General features: G+C 47.3%; 1 protein-coding gene across 3 annotated transcripts; it reads right to left on the bottom strand.

Moving 5' to 3' along the window:
• Positions 1-499: 499 nt before the first annotated feature.
• LOC123352309 (ficolin-1-like) lies at positions 500-11276 on the bottom strand. 3 transcript variants are annotated; one of them, XR_006574136.1, is made up of 9 exons: positions 10895-11267; positions 9392-9505; positions 7922-7975; positions 4857-4892; positions 3838-3968; positions 2537-2666; positions 2219-2353; positions 1405-1712; positions 500-812 (listed from the first exon to the last, which is right to left on the bottom strand). XR_006574136.1 is itself a non-coding variant. In XM_044992192.1 (8 exons), the coding sequence occupies exons 1-8, from the start codon at positions 10974-10976 to the stop codon at positions 1465-1467; spliced, it is 921 nt and encodes a 306-aa protein (XP_044848127.1). In that variant the 5' UTR covers positions 10977-11276; the 3' UTR covers positions 500-1464. The 3 variants fall into 3 exon arrangements, 2 of the variants coding, with proteins under 2 accessions (XP_044848127.1, XP_044848125.1); XM_044992192.1 differs by having other exon boundaries at positions 500-1712; positions 7931-7975; positions 10895-11276; XM_044992190.1 differs by having other exon boundaries at positions 500-1712; positions 10895-11271.
• Positions 11277-16368: the final 5092 nt, after the last annotated feature.

Genomic DNA, 16368 nt, shown 5'->3' with positions numbered 1-16368 from the left:
GACTGTGATTAATTGTGATTAATTTTTTAAATCACGATTAATGTTTTTGAGTTAATTGTGTGAGTCAACTGTGATCAACAGCCCTATATTAAAGTCAATAAAGTGCTGCTACTTTCCCGAGAATTTCTTCCGCTCTCCAGATCTTCAGCACAGAGTGCAACCTTTCTGAGGCAGCTAGTTGTGGTTGGATCACAGAGCTACAAACCAACGTCTATCCCTGACTCTTTTTGATTCAATACGTATAAATTTGGACAAATAATCTAAACTATCAATATATCAGTTTCCCTGTCTGTAAAACAGGAATAATGATACTTGCCTGCTTTTGTCAAGCCCTTTGAGATCTTCTGATGAAAAGAACCCAGTATTTATTTTCATTTGTTTTATATTATTAATATAAAAATTCCCTTAAATGACTGGGAGGGACGTGGTGAAAAAGCCAGTAAGAAAACTAGTGCAATGCAAAAGATGTAATCATGCCACACAAAATGTACTTCACATGGCTGGTTAAACATACTTTATTAATTTATGGTGACATATGCAGTTTTCTTTTAACCAGTGAGGATTATGCTTCATAGTATCACATAGCACTACTGCAGAGAGAAATCTAAGACTTCACTATAGAGCTCTGGGTGCCATCCTGGCTCCACTGAAAACAATGGTAAAACCTCCAGTGACTTCATTGGTGCCTGGTGTTCACTCTTTGCTGGGAAGTGGGGAGAGCTTAATAACCTTGGTGTAAATGATAAATGGTGTAAATATCCTTGGTGTAAATTAGCAAGGTGCAAATATATTGCTTTCTCCAGGCTCATGATCTTAAAAGAAAAGAAAAGAAAAAAAAGTTAAGATTTGTTGATCTTCTGCAATTAACCGCAGGTGCACTATCATGCCATGACCTCTGATGCAATAATATATTGAGTCACCAAGTGCCAAATCTTAAAACCTTGACTCAGCTCTTACTGTGGCAAAACTTCCACTGAAGTCAGAGGGATTTTCCTTTAATTTAGCAGGAATGAAAAAAGGGATGTCAGGCTGTGGCTCAATAATTGTGGCATGATCAACGGCGGCTCACAGCTTGGCCGCTGCCCTGCCTCTTGGTCACGATCTCTCTCGTCTGTGCCGGCAGTGCTGGCTCTGCTTTGGTTCTAACAGAAGTAGAATGGAATGGGCTGAGCTGTAAGGTACCAGCATTCACATCTGAACAGAGAGCTCCTGACAACTCAGCGTGACCAGGAAAAGGAAATGGTTGGTATTAAATGTCAGTGTGTTTGCTTGGGTGCTTCCAGCTATGGGCCTCATCTGATGTCAATGGAAAGACTCCCATTGACTTCACTGGGCTTCAGATCAGGCTCTAAGGCCCAGATCCTAACTTCCATGGAAATCAATGGGCTGTAGGCATCTAACTACCTTTGAGGGTCCATTCCCATACGTTGCTGGAGAGCGACCTCCCACTGCACTTTCCTTGTGCTAAACCGGCCTGAACTTCAACTCCGAGACTTTGTAGGAGTAGTGAGCCCCTTTGCCTGTTGCCCAGATGACACCATCTGCATAGCTCTCATGGGGCCCCAGCAGGTACAGCCCGTTCAGATTGGAACCGTGACACTTGTTGTACCACCAGCCTCCCTTGAACAGCAGAGCACAGTTCCCCGAATGCATATCGTTGTCGTTGTCTTTGGTTGTAAACGTCATATTTCTATGGCCAGACAAGGAATCACCTGTTAAAACACCAGAAGCAAGAACATGATTGGGTGTACAAAGCACTGTCAGGTCCGAGAGATGTCCTGCTCCCCTGAATGTGACTATTAACCAAGTAGCAGGGATTCTCTATTCCACACTTTGGCTCTACAGCTATGGTTCCTTTTGTTTAATACATAATGTGCCTCTGATATCTCCTTTCCCCTTCCCAAACAATATTTAAAAATAGGGGGCTACTGTGGGAAAAGACCTTATTAAGTTCCCCCAGTCAAACATCCTCTTTCTAGGCTCTGGAGGACCAAGAATTCTGAGTTCAACTCCAGTTAACAGTCTGATTCCACTGTGCACGAGTGTGGTGAGAACATCATGCCGATGGCCTGCGTTAGAATGTCACATGGGCTTTCTTCCCACCTCCCCTTTCAGGTAGTCTCTGAGTTGGTAGAACTGCCAGAGAGTTTTTGATGGTTAAACATACTTTCTTGATACCTCCCTTGTACAGAAGGTGCAGGATGGGCCCCAAACTTACCTGCAGTGCCTGTAAGAAATTTTCCTAGGTTCAGTCTGTATTTGTCAGATTGTCCTGAAATGCTGAAGGTCTCATAGCGGGCAAAGGATTTTTTGTTTTCCACGTCAATCAGATCGACACGAAGGTCACAAGTTTCTAGAGGCAAAACGGAAACAAAAATGTCAATCACTTTCCATTAACGTTCTGCCTGAGGGGTTGAGACATGTTTGTTCAACCCCAGGAATACAAGCAGATGAATCACTTTATGTATCCTGTCTCCAAGGAGATGGTTTGGCAGAGAACAAAAACCAGAAAAGAATCCATCAGTGATTTTGTTACCAAAGGATGTCAACAGGTGGATATTGTCATTCCCCAGCCAGAATTCTGTCAGCTGGTTCCCAAACCCCTTCTTGTAGGAATCCCAGTCACGGAAAAAATCCACGGAACCATCTGCGCGTCTCTGGAAAACCTGCAAGGAAATGAGAGGGTGTGAGGTGGAAGACTGCACCATGATTTCTATCCATCATAAGGCAGCTGCCTGACATAGCATTACTTCATACCTGCTCACACAGCCACTACACTTCGCATTCACATAATGCTTTCCAATATATCTCCCTGCAATAGATCAGTCCCGCTCTACAAACATGGGTACCACTACCTTCATCTGTGGAGGAGGAGGCTCAGAGATGGAATGTGACCTGGCCAAGTTTAAAGAGTGACTCTGGCTCCCATCAGCTCATTTAACTGGGCAAATCCATTTTGATCTACTTCTTTTAACTACACGTTAGATGGATGGAGCTAACTCTTCAGGCTAGGAAGTGTTGCAAACCCCCTCTTAGCTGGTAACTGCTGTGCTCCATGCCCCATCTCTCTTTCACTCCATGGCTTGAAGAACATAAAACCCTTCAGTAGTTGGGATATGACAGAGTTATGCCTTGTGGTCTTTTGCCATCACATAAGGGTCTGTCATGCCTCGGCCAGGCTGTCAGGTGCTGAGAATGCTGTGTAGGCAATGTGCTTAACCCCTGGGGTATGTCTGCACGGCTCCAGCCAAGACTTGAGCTAGCCCTCCGAGCTCAGACCTTGGGGGTCCAAGCTGCCACCTGAGCCGCTACGTCTCGCTGCTCGTTTTAGTGTGCTGGGAGGCTCGTTCCCAGCTACAGGGTAGACATACCCTGGGAGTGCCCACACTCCATGGGCTGATGGAAGGAGTGACCAGCTCCTAAGGAAGCCAAGGCAGCAGATAAAGGAAGCCCGGTGTAGCCCTCCCAGCCACTAGAGGGAGACATGGTCACATGTACTCGGCAGGTTATTATACCTAAAGTCACCTGTAGAGTCTTCCAGGCTAGACAAGACCTAAATAGCAAATGTGAATAAACCAAAACCTAACAAATAAGGAAACTTCCAGGTTTCCACAAACCCAGTTTCTCCTCTTTGAACTGATGGGCTGGCCTGGATATGAAATCTGTGATGACATATTTGGGGCGTAACTGGATGAATTATTTCAGCTGTGTCTCAACATTTCCTCAATTTTAGGACAGATTTACGGCTGCCAGCAAGTGGCAATCCTCGCACCTCTGATTAAAATCCAACGTGTTCTCTATCCCACCCTCCTCCCCGCCACACTCCCTCTCACTTACAATCCAGCCTCCGCCATCTGTATCCATGTCACAGAAGACAGTGATGGAATCACCAGCAACTCCTGGGTAGATGGCGTACCAGCCGCTCAGCGTTCTCCCTTTGGCTAACAGCTCCTTGCAGTTTCTGGGTCCTAGACAAAATGGAAAATTAAACATGCATTGATCGAAAGTGCGGGACGTGATCTGATTGTGCAAGGGATGGGTGAAGAGTCAGTGTGATCCTGGGGCCTGCAGAGCTAAAAGCAGGCACTGCTATGCTTTGAGCTAAATGGTCGAGGCCCCTGACACCAGACCCCTAGTCCCATCCTGCGTGGATCGGGCACAGAGGGTGACCTGTGACACGCACTCACCAGGGGGTTAACTCAGCAGAGTTTGTGCTTTTTGAGACAGCTGCTTTATTTAATCTCCTTTCACTGGGGAGAGGCTGTGCCTGGCCCTGGCAGGTGAGTAAGGGCAGGGGAAGGCACCTGGACCGTCATGCCCTACTCCTAATCCCCGTCCCTGCCCCCTTGCTCCCAGGGCAAAAGGGCTGCTCAAAGCTAATGCCAACAGTGTCCACAAAGGGCGTGGAGAAGAGTGGGGTTCCCCTGGCTCCCATCAGTGGGAACGGGCTGGCACTCCCACAGGCTGGAGAAGGGTCCAGAAGGCACATTTCACAAGGGCATCAGGGACTGCTCCGGCCACCTTAAATAATATTATGAGTTAGTGGGTCTTTCTGAAATACGGTGGAATATTACTCATTCTGTGCCTTGGCTCCCTGTCATACTGGGGGCAGGGGAGGCGGCGTGGGAGCAGTAGTTCCTAACACTGAGGAGGGAGAAGGAAATGTTTTGGTAATAGCTTGTTTTGTTTTGAAATGGCTGCTATTTGAGAGGTTAACCATCCTCCTGATGGAGATGGATCGGAGACAGACTGCAGCTCAGAGGTGCCTGATAACAGAATTTATCCCATGGCTAACACAGCTGCTACTGTCAGTTAAATCATTCTTTTGCCATATGGGAGAGTGCCGAGGTTCTGACCTGTTGTTTCTGGTTCTCCGGGCTCTCCTTTCTCTCCTAAAATGGAACACAGGGTCAAACCCTTGCATTAGTTGGAGATCACACTCTAACCTCAGAACTCATGGGGTGTCAGCCTGTCTTGTTGCGGGAAAATACATGAATGCCCTTCCAACATCTCCAGAGCTGCATGAATTTGGCATGGATGGTACAATACAGAATATGAGGGCAGAAGAGGGGCATTACATTGAGAAGCATGTGAAGTACATAGACATTAAAAAAAAGTTAATATTTGGGGGTTTATTCTCCATTTGTACAAACTTATTCACTTGAGGAAAACAAGATGAAAGTAGCTTGGTGCAGAATTGCTCCTGGCTGACTGTCCAGAGACTTCAGGCAGCCGGATGCAATGGGTAACATTTTCAAAAGCACACAAGTAACTTACAAGCCTAAGGTCCATTAAAAAGCAGAGCTGTCCGGAGCATGACAATTCCATTTCACGGCAACTTTGGAGGTTTTGAATTTGAGTTTCGTTCCACGTTAGCATGAAAACAAAACCTTTTGAAGGTTTTTTGTGAAAATGAAATTGTGTTGAGATGTCCATGTTCCGACTGAAACCTGAGCTCTTCTATTCGAGAAGGTTTTGGGGTACAAGGCTCTCTGGTTACTTCTGACAAGAGAGATTCTCTCTCACACTTTACAGCCTGGTGGTTAAGAAACTGGGATGTGGGAGAAGGGAGTTCAAGTCCCTTTTCTTCTTGAGTCAGGATTATCTGGGATGAAAAACTCTGCTCTTAATCAGCCAGAGGAGAGACTTGATCCTGACTCCCCTACATCAGGGCTTAAGTTCAGCTGGAGCTGTCCAGAGCTCTGCTCTGGTAAATATTTCTGAGCCCCTGTGCACCTTGTGGGGCTGAAGCCCCGAGCCCCAGTGCCCCCACCCCTATGGGGCTAAGCCCTGAGACCCCCCTCTCCTCATCTGAAGCCCGGAGCCCTGCCACCCCTCAGGGCAGAAGCCAAGACCATAACAGGGTTCAACAAAGAACTAGATAAGTTCATGGAGGATAGGTCCATCAATGGTTATTAGCCAGGATGGGGCAGGGATGCTGTCCCTAGCCTCTGTTTGCCAGAAGCTGGAAATGAGCAACAGGGAATGGATCACTTGATGATGCCCTGTTCTGTTCATTCCCTCTGGGGCACCTGGCACTGGCCACTGTCAGTAGACAGGATACTGGGCTAGATGGACCCTTGGTCTGACCCAGTATGGCCATTCTTATGTAGAAGCCCTGAGCTCCCCCCGCCCCCCACCAGCCTAGCAGCTGAAACCACCCACCCTGGAGTTTTTATAGCATGTTGGGAGAGGGTGAATGGGGGGGGGGGTGCATCTCAAATAATCTATGAGACTATGAGCTCTGTCCCGCATCACAGGCCAGTGTGCTGATCATCAGCCTAGGAGAGTCTTGCACTCTAGAGATCCCTGGCCCGTTTTGAAAACTTCATTTTGGTGAAAATATTCCAACCGGTTCTACTCCTTAGGCACTTTTGAAAATTGTGCCTGATGTTCCTTCAAAACCCAGACCAAGTTCTAGATGCAAACTGGAATAAGGGCAGCTGCCTGAACCAAAGCAGTGGGTGGCTGCACAGAAAGATGAGGGTAAAATGGCATTTGTACCAAGCCTCAGTCACAGTCCCGCTCGTGTACAGGATTGGATTAGCTGAGCATGAATTCCTGTAAGTGCTAAGAAATATTTGTAAGTCCACACAGGCCTTTGTGAGCCAGCGGGCGCTACAGAACGATTTGCACCGTACGTGCCTGTCACTGTGGGTATGTCTATACTGATGTGATTTGCAGTTCATGTAGACATACTCGTGCTAGATTTTAGCTCGCTGACAATAGCCGTGAGGATGGAGTGGCACAAGAGTCAGGATAGCTTGCACAAGTTTGCCTGATCCCTCTGGCTACTGTGATGGGGCAAGGCCAGCTGGCTACAGTAAAGTACTGAGGAACAGGTATGTTAGCCCCAGGCTAAACAAATCCCTGGTACCATGGTAACCAAATGGCAGTTGCTCCAGGTTAATCAAGACACCTGGGGCCAGTTAAGATCCTTCTAGAAGGCAGTAGAGACAGCTAGATTGATTGGGACACCTGAAGCCAATCAAGGGCTGGCTGGAACTAGTTAAAAGCCTCCCAGTTAGTCAGTGAGGTGTGGGTGTCAGGAGCTATAGGAGGGAGTTGTGCTGTTGGAGGAATGCAGCAGTATGAATCCATATCAGGTGCAAGGAAGGAGGCCCTGAGGTAACGGTGAAGGAGATAGTGAGTGGGGGCTGCTGTGGGGAAGTGGCCCAGGGAATTGTACACGTCCTATTTCCAAAATGTCAGCTACCATAGCTGCTAATTTTAGGGTCCCTGGGCTGGAGCCTGGAGTAGAGGGTGGGCCTGGGTTCCCCCCTTCCCCTCCCTGATTAATCACTGAGACTGGGAGACAACAGAGACTGTGCAAGGGAGGGTTGCTTCTCCTCCTCTCCCTTGCTGGCTTATGATGAAAATGGCTCAGTAGGCTGTGACCCTTGCCTCTAGAGAGAGAAGGGCTACGTGGAGGGTCACAGTGAGCCTCTGAGGCTAGCAAAAATCTGCCAGGAAACACAGGACCCACGGTGTCAAGGACAGAACTTTATCACACTACATACTCACATCTGCAGCTTAGCCCGTGCTACCCTGGGTTCACTTCTGTTGTTAGCAAGCTAGCTAGATTAAAGCTAATGTGGGTACAGCTACAGGAACTGCAAATCACGCCCCTGGCTGCAGTGTAGCCATCCCCTGTTTGTCATTAAAGTACAGAAGGGCCACAGCTTTGCAGTGAGAAGAATTATTTGAGATGATCGATCACCTTTCAGTCCAAAGAGGCCAAACATCACCTTTTTTGATCTTGGTTAAACAGTGGAAAGATTTATCTGAAGTGCAACCATTTCAGTGGGGGGCTCAGAACTGAGGTTCTACTAGGGTAAAAGTTTTCACAGATGTAACCTGAAGATAAGCATGTTCAGAAGCTGTTACTGTGATGTAATCAAGTGACTTGCTCTTTCTTTACCTTTCCCACCTGCTGGTCCCATCTTTCCAGGGATCCCTGGAGCTCCCCGTTCTCCTACAAACACAAGAGTAAATATTTGACAGCGCAAGCCCTGAATAATTCAAACATACCAACTAGATGTGAACTGAATCCCCACATCTGCCGTTTCTGATTTGACTCATGAGGCTGCAACTTAGAGTCCAGAGAGAGGATCCTTCCATTGGATTTTCATGTCCCATCAGTGGCCAGTTGGGGTATCCATCCCAGAGAACGTATCAGACAGCTGCTTCCACTAAGCCACGTCATGGGTGCAACTCAGATAGCAGCTAGCTTAGTTTTAACAAATCTCTCCATATCAGCATTTCTCAGACTGGGGTCCGTGAGGGTACTCTGGGGGGGGTCTGTGGGCCCTGCTGATCAACTCCTCCCCCTCCCTCCCTCAACTTCTCCCCCCTCCCTCCCAGCACCTTCTATAGGGTGACCAGATGTCCCGATTTTATAGGGACAGTCCCGATTTTTGGGTTTTTTTCTTATATAGGCTCCTATTACCCCCCCACCCCCTGTCCTGATTTTTCACACTTGCTGTCTGGTCACCCTACTTCTGCATGCCGGGGAACAGCTCTTCAGTGGAGTGCAGGAGGCACTGGGAGGGAGGGGGAGGAGCAGGGATGGGATGGGATGTTGGGGGAGGGGGCAGAAAGCAGCACGGAAGAGGAGGGGCTGGGCTGGAGTAGGGGCAGGAAGAGATGGGGTGGGGCCTTGGGGAAAGAGGTGGAGCAGGGGGGCTTGGGGCCAGGGCTGCCCAGAGGGGGGGGCAAGTGGGGCAATTTGCCCCAGGCCCCGGGGCCTGCAGGGGCCCCCATGAGAGTTTTTTGGGGCCCCTGGAGCGGGGTCCTTCACTTGCTCCGGGGGCCCTGGAAAACTCTCGCAGGGCCCGGGCCCCCGGAGCTTCTTCTGCTCTGGGTCTTGGGCAGCAATTCGGCAGACCCCAGGCCCCCTGAATCCTCTGGGTGGCCCTGCTTGGGGCGCTGTGAAAATTTAAAATCTAAATGGGGGTCCTCAGGTGGCTAAAGTTTGAGAACCGCTGCTCTATAGGGTCAAATAGTTTATTGGCATCTGTGAGTCCTGGCAGATAGATCTGGTGAGCGAGGTCAGTGTGTTACAGCAGCAGATAGAGCAGGAGCCAAGTGCCGCTATCAGCTCACACTCTTAACTCTGGCGATCCCTGGTGTGCTGGCCAAGGTGGTGGCCATCAAAGATACACCGGGCTTCCCTTCCACAGCAGCCCACAGGCTATCATGGTTCTGGCCAGAGGAAAAGGAAACTGACAATGTTTCAGAACCAGCTTCTTAGCTCGGGCCCCTCAGTGTGGAGTTAGAGACTTGCATAGTGACCAGCCTGTTGGAGGCACCTTTTCCTCATGTTGGGGACTCGTAAGGATCATTTTTCTGCCATCCAAAGCAGAGTCTCCTTCCGCCCCTGGGCACATACCTCTCATTCCTGCAGGTCCAGGGTCACCTTTGGGCCCCATGGCGCCAGGAATCCCAGGGCAGCCTTGGAGAACAGCGAGCTTCTCTGAGCCACTGAGACCCACTATTTTCACGTCTGGAGAAATAAATGACATGTGAGAAGGTCCATAGGATTGAACCATTCTGCAGCTCCCTGAGAGAAATAAATCCTGCAAATGAGAATCTCCACAAGCTTTCTTTTCTTTTCTTTTTCTTTTCTTTCAATACAAAAACCACAGCCTCAATTTGAGGAATTAAGAGACTATTTAAAACGTTCATGAATTTGCATGTATTAAATTAACCACCAGAAGAGGCCGGACGGCAGACACTGGAGAACCTCAACAAAGATTTTCAAGTGACACTAAAACTGGTGGATTAGTGAGAGTCTGGGTGAAAGCTAACCATACTGCCATGTGACCGGGATAGATGAGAGCAGTGGGGACTGCAAGTAACAAAGGTAGATTCAAGGCTTGTAAATGTGAAGTCAGTGGGAGTTTTCTCATTGGCTTCCTTGGGAACAGAATGGTACCCCTACATCTGGGGAGAGGAAATCAAGAAAGCTACACAGGTTGTAACCAAGCAGCCCCACCTATTGCATTAAACACAAGCCGCAGTCATTGCTTTCCCTTGTCTTATTAATACGATCCCAGAGACTTTTTCCTACAACCACGTACTGCTGCAAGAAAGGGAGGTTCAGGAGGCTGGAAAGAAAGTATCTTTGAGCAGCTCTTAAGAAGCATGAAATAAGGGAACATTTGAGAAATGCCAGAGTATTGTACATGTGTGAATTTCCATAAACTTTAGAGACTTTCTGACTTTCACATTAATTCCAAAGATCTAAATAATATCTCCCTGGGAGCAAACCAAAAGTAGCTGTGGGTAGAGGTATCTATTCTATTCTATTCTAGTTTACTTCTTATATCAGACTTATTCTGTTCTATTCCTTACATCAGATCTGTTTTAGTCTCACTTTATATCATGTGCATCATATTCTGTTCCTTTTATTAGGTCTATTCTATTCTGTCCATCATATTCTATTCCTTATATCATCTCCATCTCGTAGTAGCTGAGCTCGCTGGACAGAATCAGTAGAGAATGGAACACGGCAAGATTTTCATTTAATCAGATTATTCTTTAACTGGACAATGTTGCTGTTCAGGACTGCCAAAGAGTAAAATCAGGGCAGATGTAATAAAAAGCATCTCATCTCCTGAATGCCATTCTTCTCCAGTCTTGTAGCTGGGGGTTTCACAGCCCCTTTGCTCCATCTCATACTATGCCATGGAACAGCCCAACAGCAATGGAAAGGCATTAGTTATACAGTGCATATGTGAGCCGTCTTGTTTCTTGATTAAAAGCGATTTAATTAAGGAAGAAAATTAGAAGGGCTAATATTAAACTTCTGTGCAGTCTAAATTCTGCATCTTAAAGTGGGAACCGGTCAGATCCATGTTATGAAAAGGTAACAGGTTTGTCTGTGACTCACCTGGGCAGGTGTCCTGAGCCTCACAAACCACAGCTGCTAGACAGAGTAAAGCGAGGAGGGTTTGCTGGGCAGCTCTCCCCATGGCTGGGGCTGGTCTCTGCAACGGCAGCTCCACTCGTCTCCTCGTCTTCGTGCTGTGTTAGCTTCTGAACCCTGGGAGCCTTTCATAGCGTATGAAAATACAAGAAATAAACTCCACCTCAGAACTCTAATCTCCCTTACACCCCAGTTCCCACGTTCCAGCTGTAAAATGGCTTCCCTTTGGCTTGTTGTGCGGACACTTTCCCAACTTCAAGGATGTGATAAGAAAGTTTCCTGTCACATTGTACCTCCTGTGTGACTCAGTAAATATTTTGGTGCCAGCGGGTCTGCTTCCCATTAATTTTACTGGCTTTCCTTTAAGTGTTGGTGTCAGCAATTCTTCATTTAACTCCTTTATACCAAAGAGTTGAGATTATTTTCCAGCTAGAGCTTCATTACACAGATGTCAGGATGGAAGATCAATCTGGCCAAGAAGGATATATAATTATTTTTCTTGACACCCTAAGCATTGCAAAATCTCAGAGAGTATGGTTTACACCTGCTCCAAGACAGTGGCACTGTTAGATCATTAGATCCTGAGAGAGGATTTCACAGGGTTGAACACATATGTTCATATCCTGCTTTTTACTTGCAGGTTTGAGATTGTTGTACTCTTCGGAATGATCTCATTTCTAACTACTTGTTTGTTGTTAAATGGTTCCATGATGCTGCCTCTAGAACAGAGGAGGTTTTGATTCCATGAAGTCATCAATGATACATAGTGCATGACATCAGAAGTCTTTTCTATTCTTATACCAGTAGTGCATTATGTGACATGACTGACATCTGTCACGTGTGGTTTGTTCTCTTATCTGTATGCGGTGGAGTGTTTTGGCAGTGTGTGGGGTGTTGTGGGTTGTTTATTAATGTACATGTTATATATTTATATTAGAACAGGCAAGTAGAAGAAATGTACCTTGTATTTGGAGTGGAGGTGGATGATGTTCATGATGATTTTTAGTTGCAGGTGGGGTGGGGGGAATTTACACAGTCTCGGACTGCCCCCAGAAAAGGTTTTGTCCTCTTAATTGTTGTATGGGGGGACAAAGTTGAACTGAATCTCAAATAATCCTCACCTGTTGTTGCTGGTGACCCAGCATTTCCTTTATCTCCTAAAGAAAGAAGTTTCAGATCTTGTGTTACCTGGATGTTGCATCCTGATCTGAGTGTGCAACCCAGCATTGGTACTAATCCCAGGCTAGGGCACACGAATGGCTGATGTTCCCTTTCACTGCTCTATTGAAAACATATAAGCAATGTTTCCAGGGTGGCAAATTTGCCTCGGAGGCACAGGCTGTGAGGTAATCTTGCCTTTTAACCCAAGAGCTGTATTAAAATGCCTGTTATGTGCAGCATGTTGGAAATACGGGTCAGAAAAGCAAGATTTCAGAAGTTCCTTCCTCGGACCATGTGAAATGACCGGTACTATTATTACAGCCCAAACTCCGAAGAATCTCTTGGTACATTGCAGCAAAACTGAGACTATGCCATCCAGCTCCAGGATACAGCCCTGGGATGGTATGTGACCCATTGGATGGATCCAAATGAGATGATAAGAAGAGATGGGGAATAGGGAATAACTAAAGGAGCAGATGACTCACACAGGACACAGAGCAAAACTGTCAGCGGCTCCCCCCGGCACTGCATCATCATCAGGAAGAGATTGCAGGGGAACAGACAGAGCACAAGCAGCCGGGTATGGAGGTATTTGGAAAGCAGCCACCAATCCATGACACTGAGTTCAGAGGCTCCTGCACGTTTCAAGTGAGGTATCAGTTAATAGAACATTCAGTGCCATCTTTTGACAATTCTAATGAGCCATTCTCAGCCTCACAGATGCGACTTGGGGTTTGTGACCGCTTGTCTTCTCTGTCCCTCTAGCCTGGAGCAGATGGCGAGGGCAGGTCATCTTCTCCTAGGACGTGCATTTGCATGTGGGGGCCAGCAAGTGGAACATCTCCTCCAGTCCTTGCTGATCTGCCTGGTCCCTCCTTTGTTGCTCTGCTTGTGCCTCCCTTGTGGCACCAGTCCTCTGGGAACAATCTTCAGGTAATACAACCGCGCTGTAATTATTGCCTTTCCACGCCTCTTCTGTGCTGCCAGGCGCCCTGTCTCTCTGGCCTCAGCTCAGCAAAGCACTGGAGAACGTGCTTAGCTTGAACCAGGTGCTTACTGATGTCAGTGGAACATAAACACGCTTAAAGTTAAGCAGGTGCTTAACTGTTTTGCTGAATCAAGGCCTCTCTCAATGTGAGTAACATCAGAAAAGCAGGTGCACCCTCCCCCGAAAGCGCTAACCCTTACATCCAGGGAGGCCAGTAGCACCTTTTTCTCCTGGTGAAAAAGGGAACTACTGAGCCGAGATGCAGTGGCAAGAGCTCTGAACCTGCTCACCTGTGCAGGAGCAGGCGGGGCCTGTATAAAGTCCGGTAGCTGGCTATGGATGCAGGGCTGTTGCTGGGAAAGGCTGCAGTCGCTCCCTGAGTGGAGGGAGTTGGGAGGCTGGCAAACCCGCCTGGGGGAAAGCCAGATATGGAGGAAAAAGCCCAGGGAAACAGCAGCAAGGGGTAGGATTGTATTGGACTGTGGCTGCTTGTTATAGGGTCTCTGGGCTGGAACCCAGTGTAGAGGGCAGGCTGGGTTCCCCTACCAGCTGCCGGGAAGCGGTACAGGGTGTTGGAGGTGCCAGGCAGCCAGTGGGTCTGGAAGATGGTGAATTCCCCAGAAGGGGAGGACATTAGTGACCTGGCCGGAGGACCAAGCCACGAAGAGGAGACTGCAGTCCCTGGAGTGAGAGGGGCCGCAGGGCAAGACAGCGCGGGAGAAGACATCACCGGAGGGGGAGCACAAGGTCTGGTGGACGAATACACAGAGAACAGCCAGCAGGAGGTGCCTTGAGCAGTGAGGGGACCCTGTGCCATGAGGGTAAAAAAAATAAATCACAAGAATGTTGTGAGTATTCCAAACCCAAGTCTGACAAGCCCCCAAACACGCAGAGTTGAGGTTTCATAGATTCCAAGGCCAGAAGGGACCATTGTTACTGTCTGTTCTGACTTCTTGTATAACACAGGCTGGAGAACTGCCCCAAACTATTTCCTAGAGCAGAGCTTTTAGAAAAAACATCCAGTGTTGGTTTAAAAATGATCAGTGATGGAGGATCCACCACAACCCTTGGGAAATTGCCCCCATGGTTAATTATACTCACTGTCAAACATGTAGGCTTAACTTCCAGTCTGAATTTGTTCAGATTCAACCTCCAGTCATTGGATCGTGTTACACCTTTCTCTGGTAGATTGAAGAGCCCCTTACTAAATATTTTTCCCCATGTAGGTACTTAGACTGTCCACAACCTTCTCTTTAAGCTAAATAGATGGAGCTCCTTGAGTCTATCACTATAAGGCAGGTTTTCTACTCCTTTAATCATTCTCGTAGCTCTTCTCTGAACCCTCTCCAACTTATTAACGACCTTCTTGAATTGAGGGCACCGGAACTGGACACAGGATTCCAGCAGCAGTCACACCAGTGCCAAATACAGAAGTATAATAACCTCTCTACTGCCACTCAAGATTCCTGTGTTTAGACATCCCAGGATTGCATTAGCTTTTTTGGTCACATCGTCACACTGGGAGCTCATGTTCGGTTGATTATCCACCACAACCCCCAAATCTTTTTCAGAGTCACTGCTTCCCAGGATAGAGTCCTCCATCCTGTAAGTATGGCCGACATTGTTTGTTAAACTAACCGAGTGCAAAGCTGAGATTATCCCAAGGGCAACACTTAGAGGCGGTTAAGAATTTTCAGTCAAAGCCATTTTTCAGAAGAAAACTGGGTTTTCAGCAAAATAATTTTTTTTTTTTGCAAAGAAGTGTCTGCTTTCAGTGGAAAATCTTGAATTTTCATTAAAAAAAAATGGAGCATCCCCAGCAGTGCCCCTGTTATGATGCGTTGCCTCCCCTCACTAAGACAGGAGATTGTGGTGCCTCATGAGAAATGTAGTCTGATCAGTGAGTCCAGCCAATAGAGGACAGTGGGAGTATGAAACACCTGAACCACTACTCCCAGGAGGCACCACGGTGGCATTTCAGAATTGAACTATATCATTTTTTTGGCAGAAATATTTCAGTTTTTGCATTTTTTTGGTGAATATTCAAAATTTTCTTTGGAAGAAACGCCATGTTCCCACCAGCTTTAGTGTCAATAGCAAACAGCAGTGTGTAGATATTTGCATATGCTAATGGCATAATCATCCTTGCCTTTGAAACCTGGTCTCGCTGCATCTTTTCCATCACTAACTCATATGAGTGCACATTTTAGGTCCAGTGTCCCACATAGTGTCCGGACCCTGGGTATGGCTAACAGCAGCAGATAAGAGGAGACAGTTGTAAAGAGAATCTGAGACCTCTTGTTGTTTAATACAGAAACAAACTTTAAAGAACCACCCCCATCGGCTCTTCATCATCCAACTAGTCTTGACCTGATAAACTCTCAATTCTGTGTTTGCTCGGTAGGCTCTAGCCAGAAGGTCCATACTGTTAAAAGGTAAAGTGACTAATCTGTCACTCACCTGGGCAGGTGTCCTCACAGACCCCTGCTGCCAAGCAGAGTAAAGCTATGAGGCTTTGCTCCGCTGCTCTCCCCATGGCTGGTGCTGGGCTCCGCAGGGTCAACTCAATCCATCTCTGCTTTAGCATTTCAACCCTCTCTTACTTTGCCTTTCATAGGCAATAGGAATAGCTGCCACCGTCGAACCCTCAACTCCCATCATCCGTAATTCCCACTTTCCAGTCATTTCCCCTTGGAAGATTGTGTGGAAACATTTTATTTATTAACGAGGTGGAGGCTGTTTGTTTCCTGGGCCTGCTTTGTCATCTGTTACCTAGTTGATTGCAAAACAGCTGGGAATGTTTGGTCTTATTTCCAACTGGAGAGCTTACCTGCATGCTCACCGGGCTTCAGTGCACATTGTATGGGTGCAAGTGGGGAGGAGGGTGTGTTGGCTCTCTGCACAGGATGAATTTCCCCCTAAATCTTGGCTAGATTAGGGGAAAAGGTGGTTTTTTTTTCTGACCTCTCCATCAATGATCAGAATTAGATGGATCCATGAACAGTCTGACAACGCACAGAAGCCTCAGCCCTGGCTGACAATAGAGCTGGAAAGGCAAGAGAAGGAGGAGACGGGATCATCTCATTCCAAACTCAAACTGCCACTAGCTCATCAGCAAACGTTTTAGTGACACGCTGCGAAGGAAAGGATACTGACCTGGAAACGGGGTGGTTCTGTTTGAGTGAGAGCTGCAGCCTGGCAAGAGAAAAGCATGTGCCTGCACACTCTGATGAGACACTAATTGCTAAATATTCCCTCGTTTGCCCAGCCTTTGGGGAGAATACACTCT

Source organism: Mauremys mutica, chromosome 18 (assembly GCF_020497125.1).
Source record: "Mauremys mutica isolate MM-2020 ecotype Southern chromosome 18, ASM2049712v1, whole genome shotgun sequence".
In the NCBI taxonomy this organism is placed as follows: domain Eukaryota; kingdom Metazoa; phylum Chordata; order Testudines; family Geoemydidae; genus Mauremys; species Mauremys mutica.
This window is presented reverse-complemented; position numbering and strand designations above follow the sequence as displayed.

Bases quoted from the DNA above. Each gene is read 5' to 3' on its own strand.
- LOC123352309 (XM_044992190.1), bottom strand. From the start codon at position 10,976: ATGGGGAGAGCTGCCCAGCAAACCCTCCTCGCTTTACTCTGTCTAGCA. The intron at 4,893-7,921 runs GTAAAGAAAGAG...GTTCCATTTTAG, and splicing joins GGGACCAGCAGGTGGGAAAG to GAGAGAAAGGAGAGCCCGGA. The intron at 2,354-2,536 runs GTAACAAAATCA...TTTTGCCTCTAG, and splicing joins CCACCTGTTGACATCCTTTG to AAACTTGTGACCTTCGTGTC.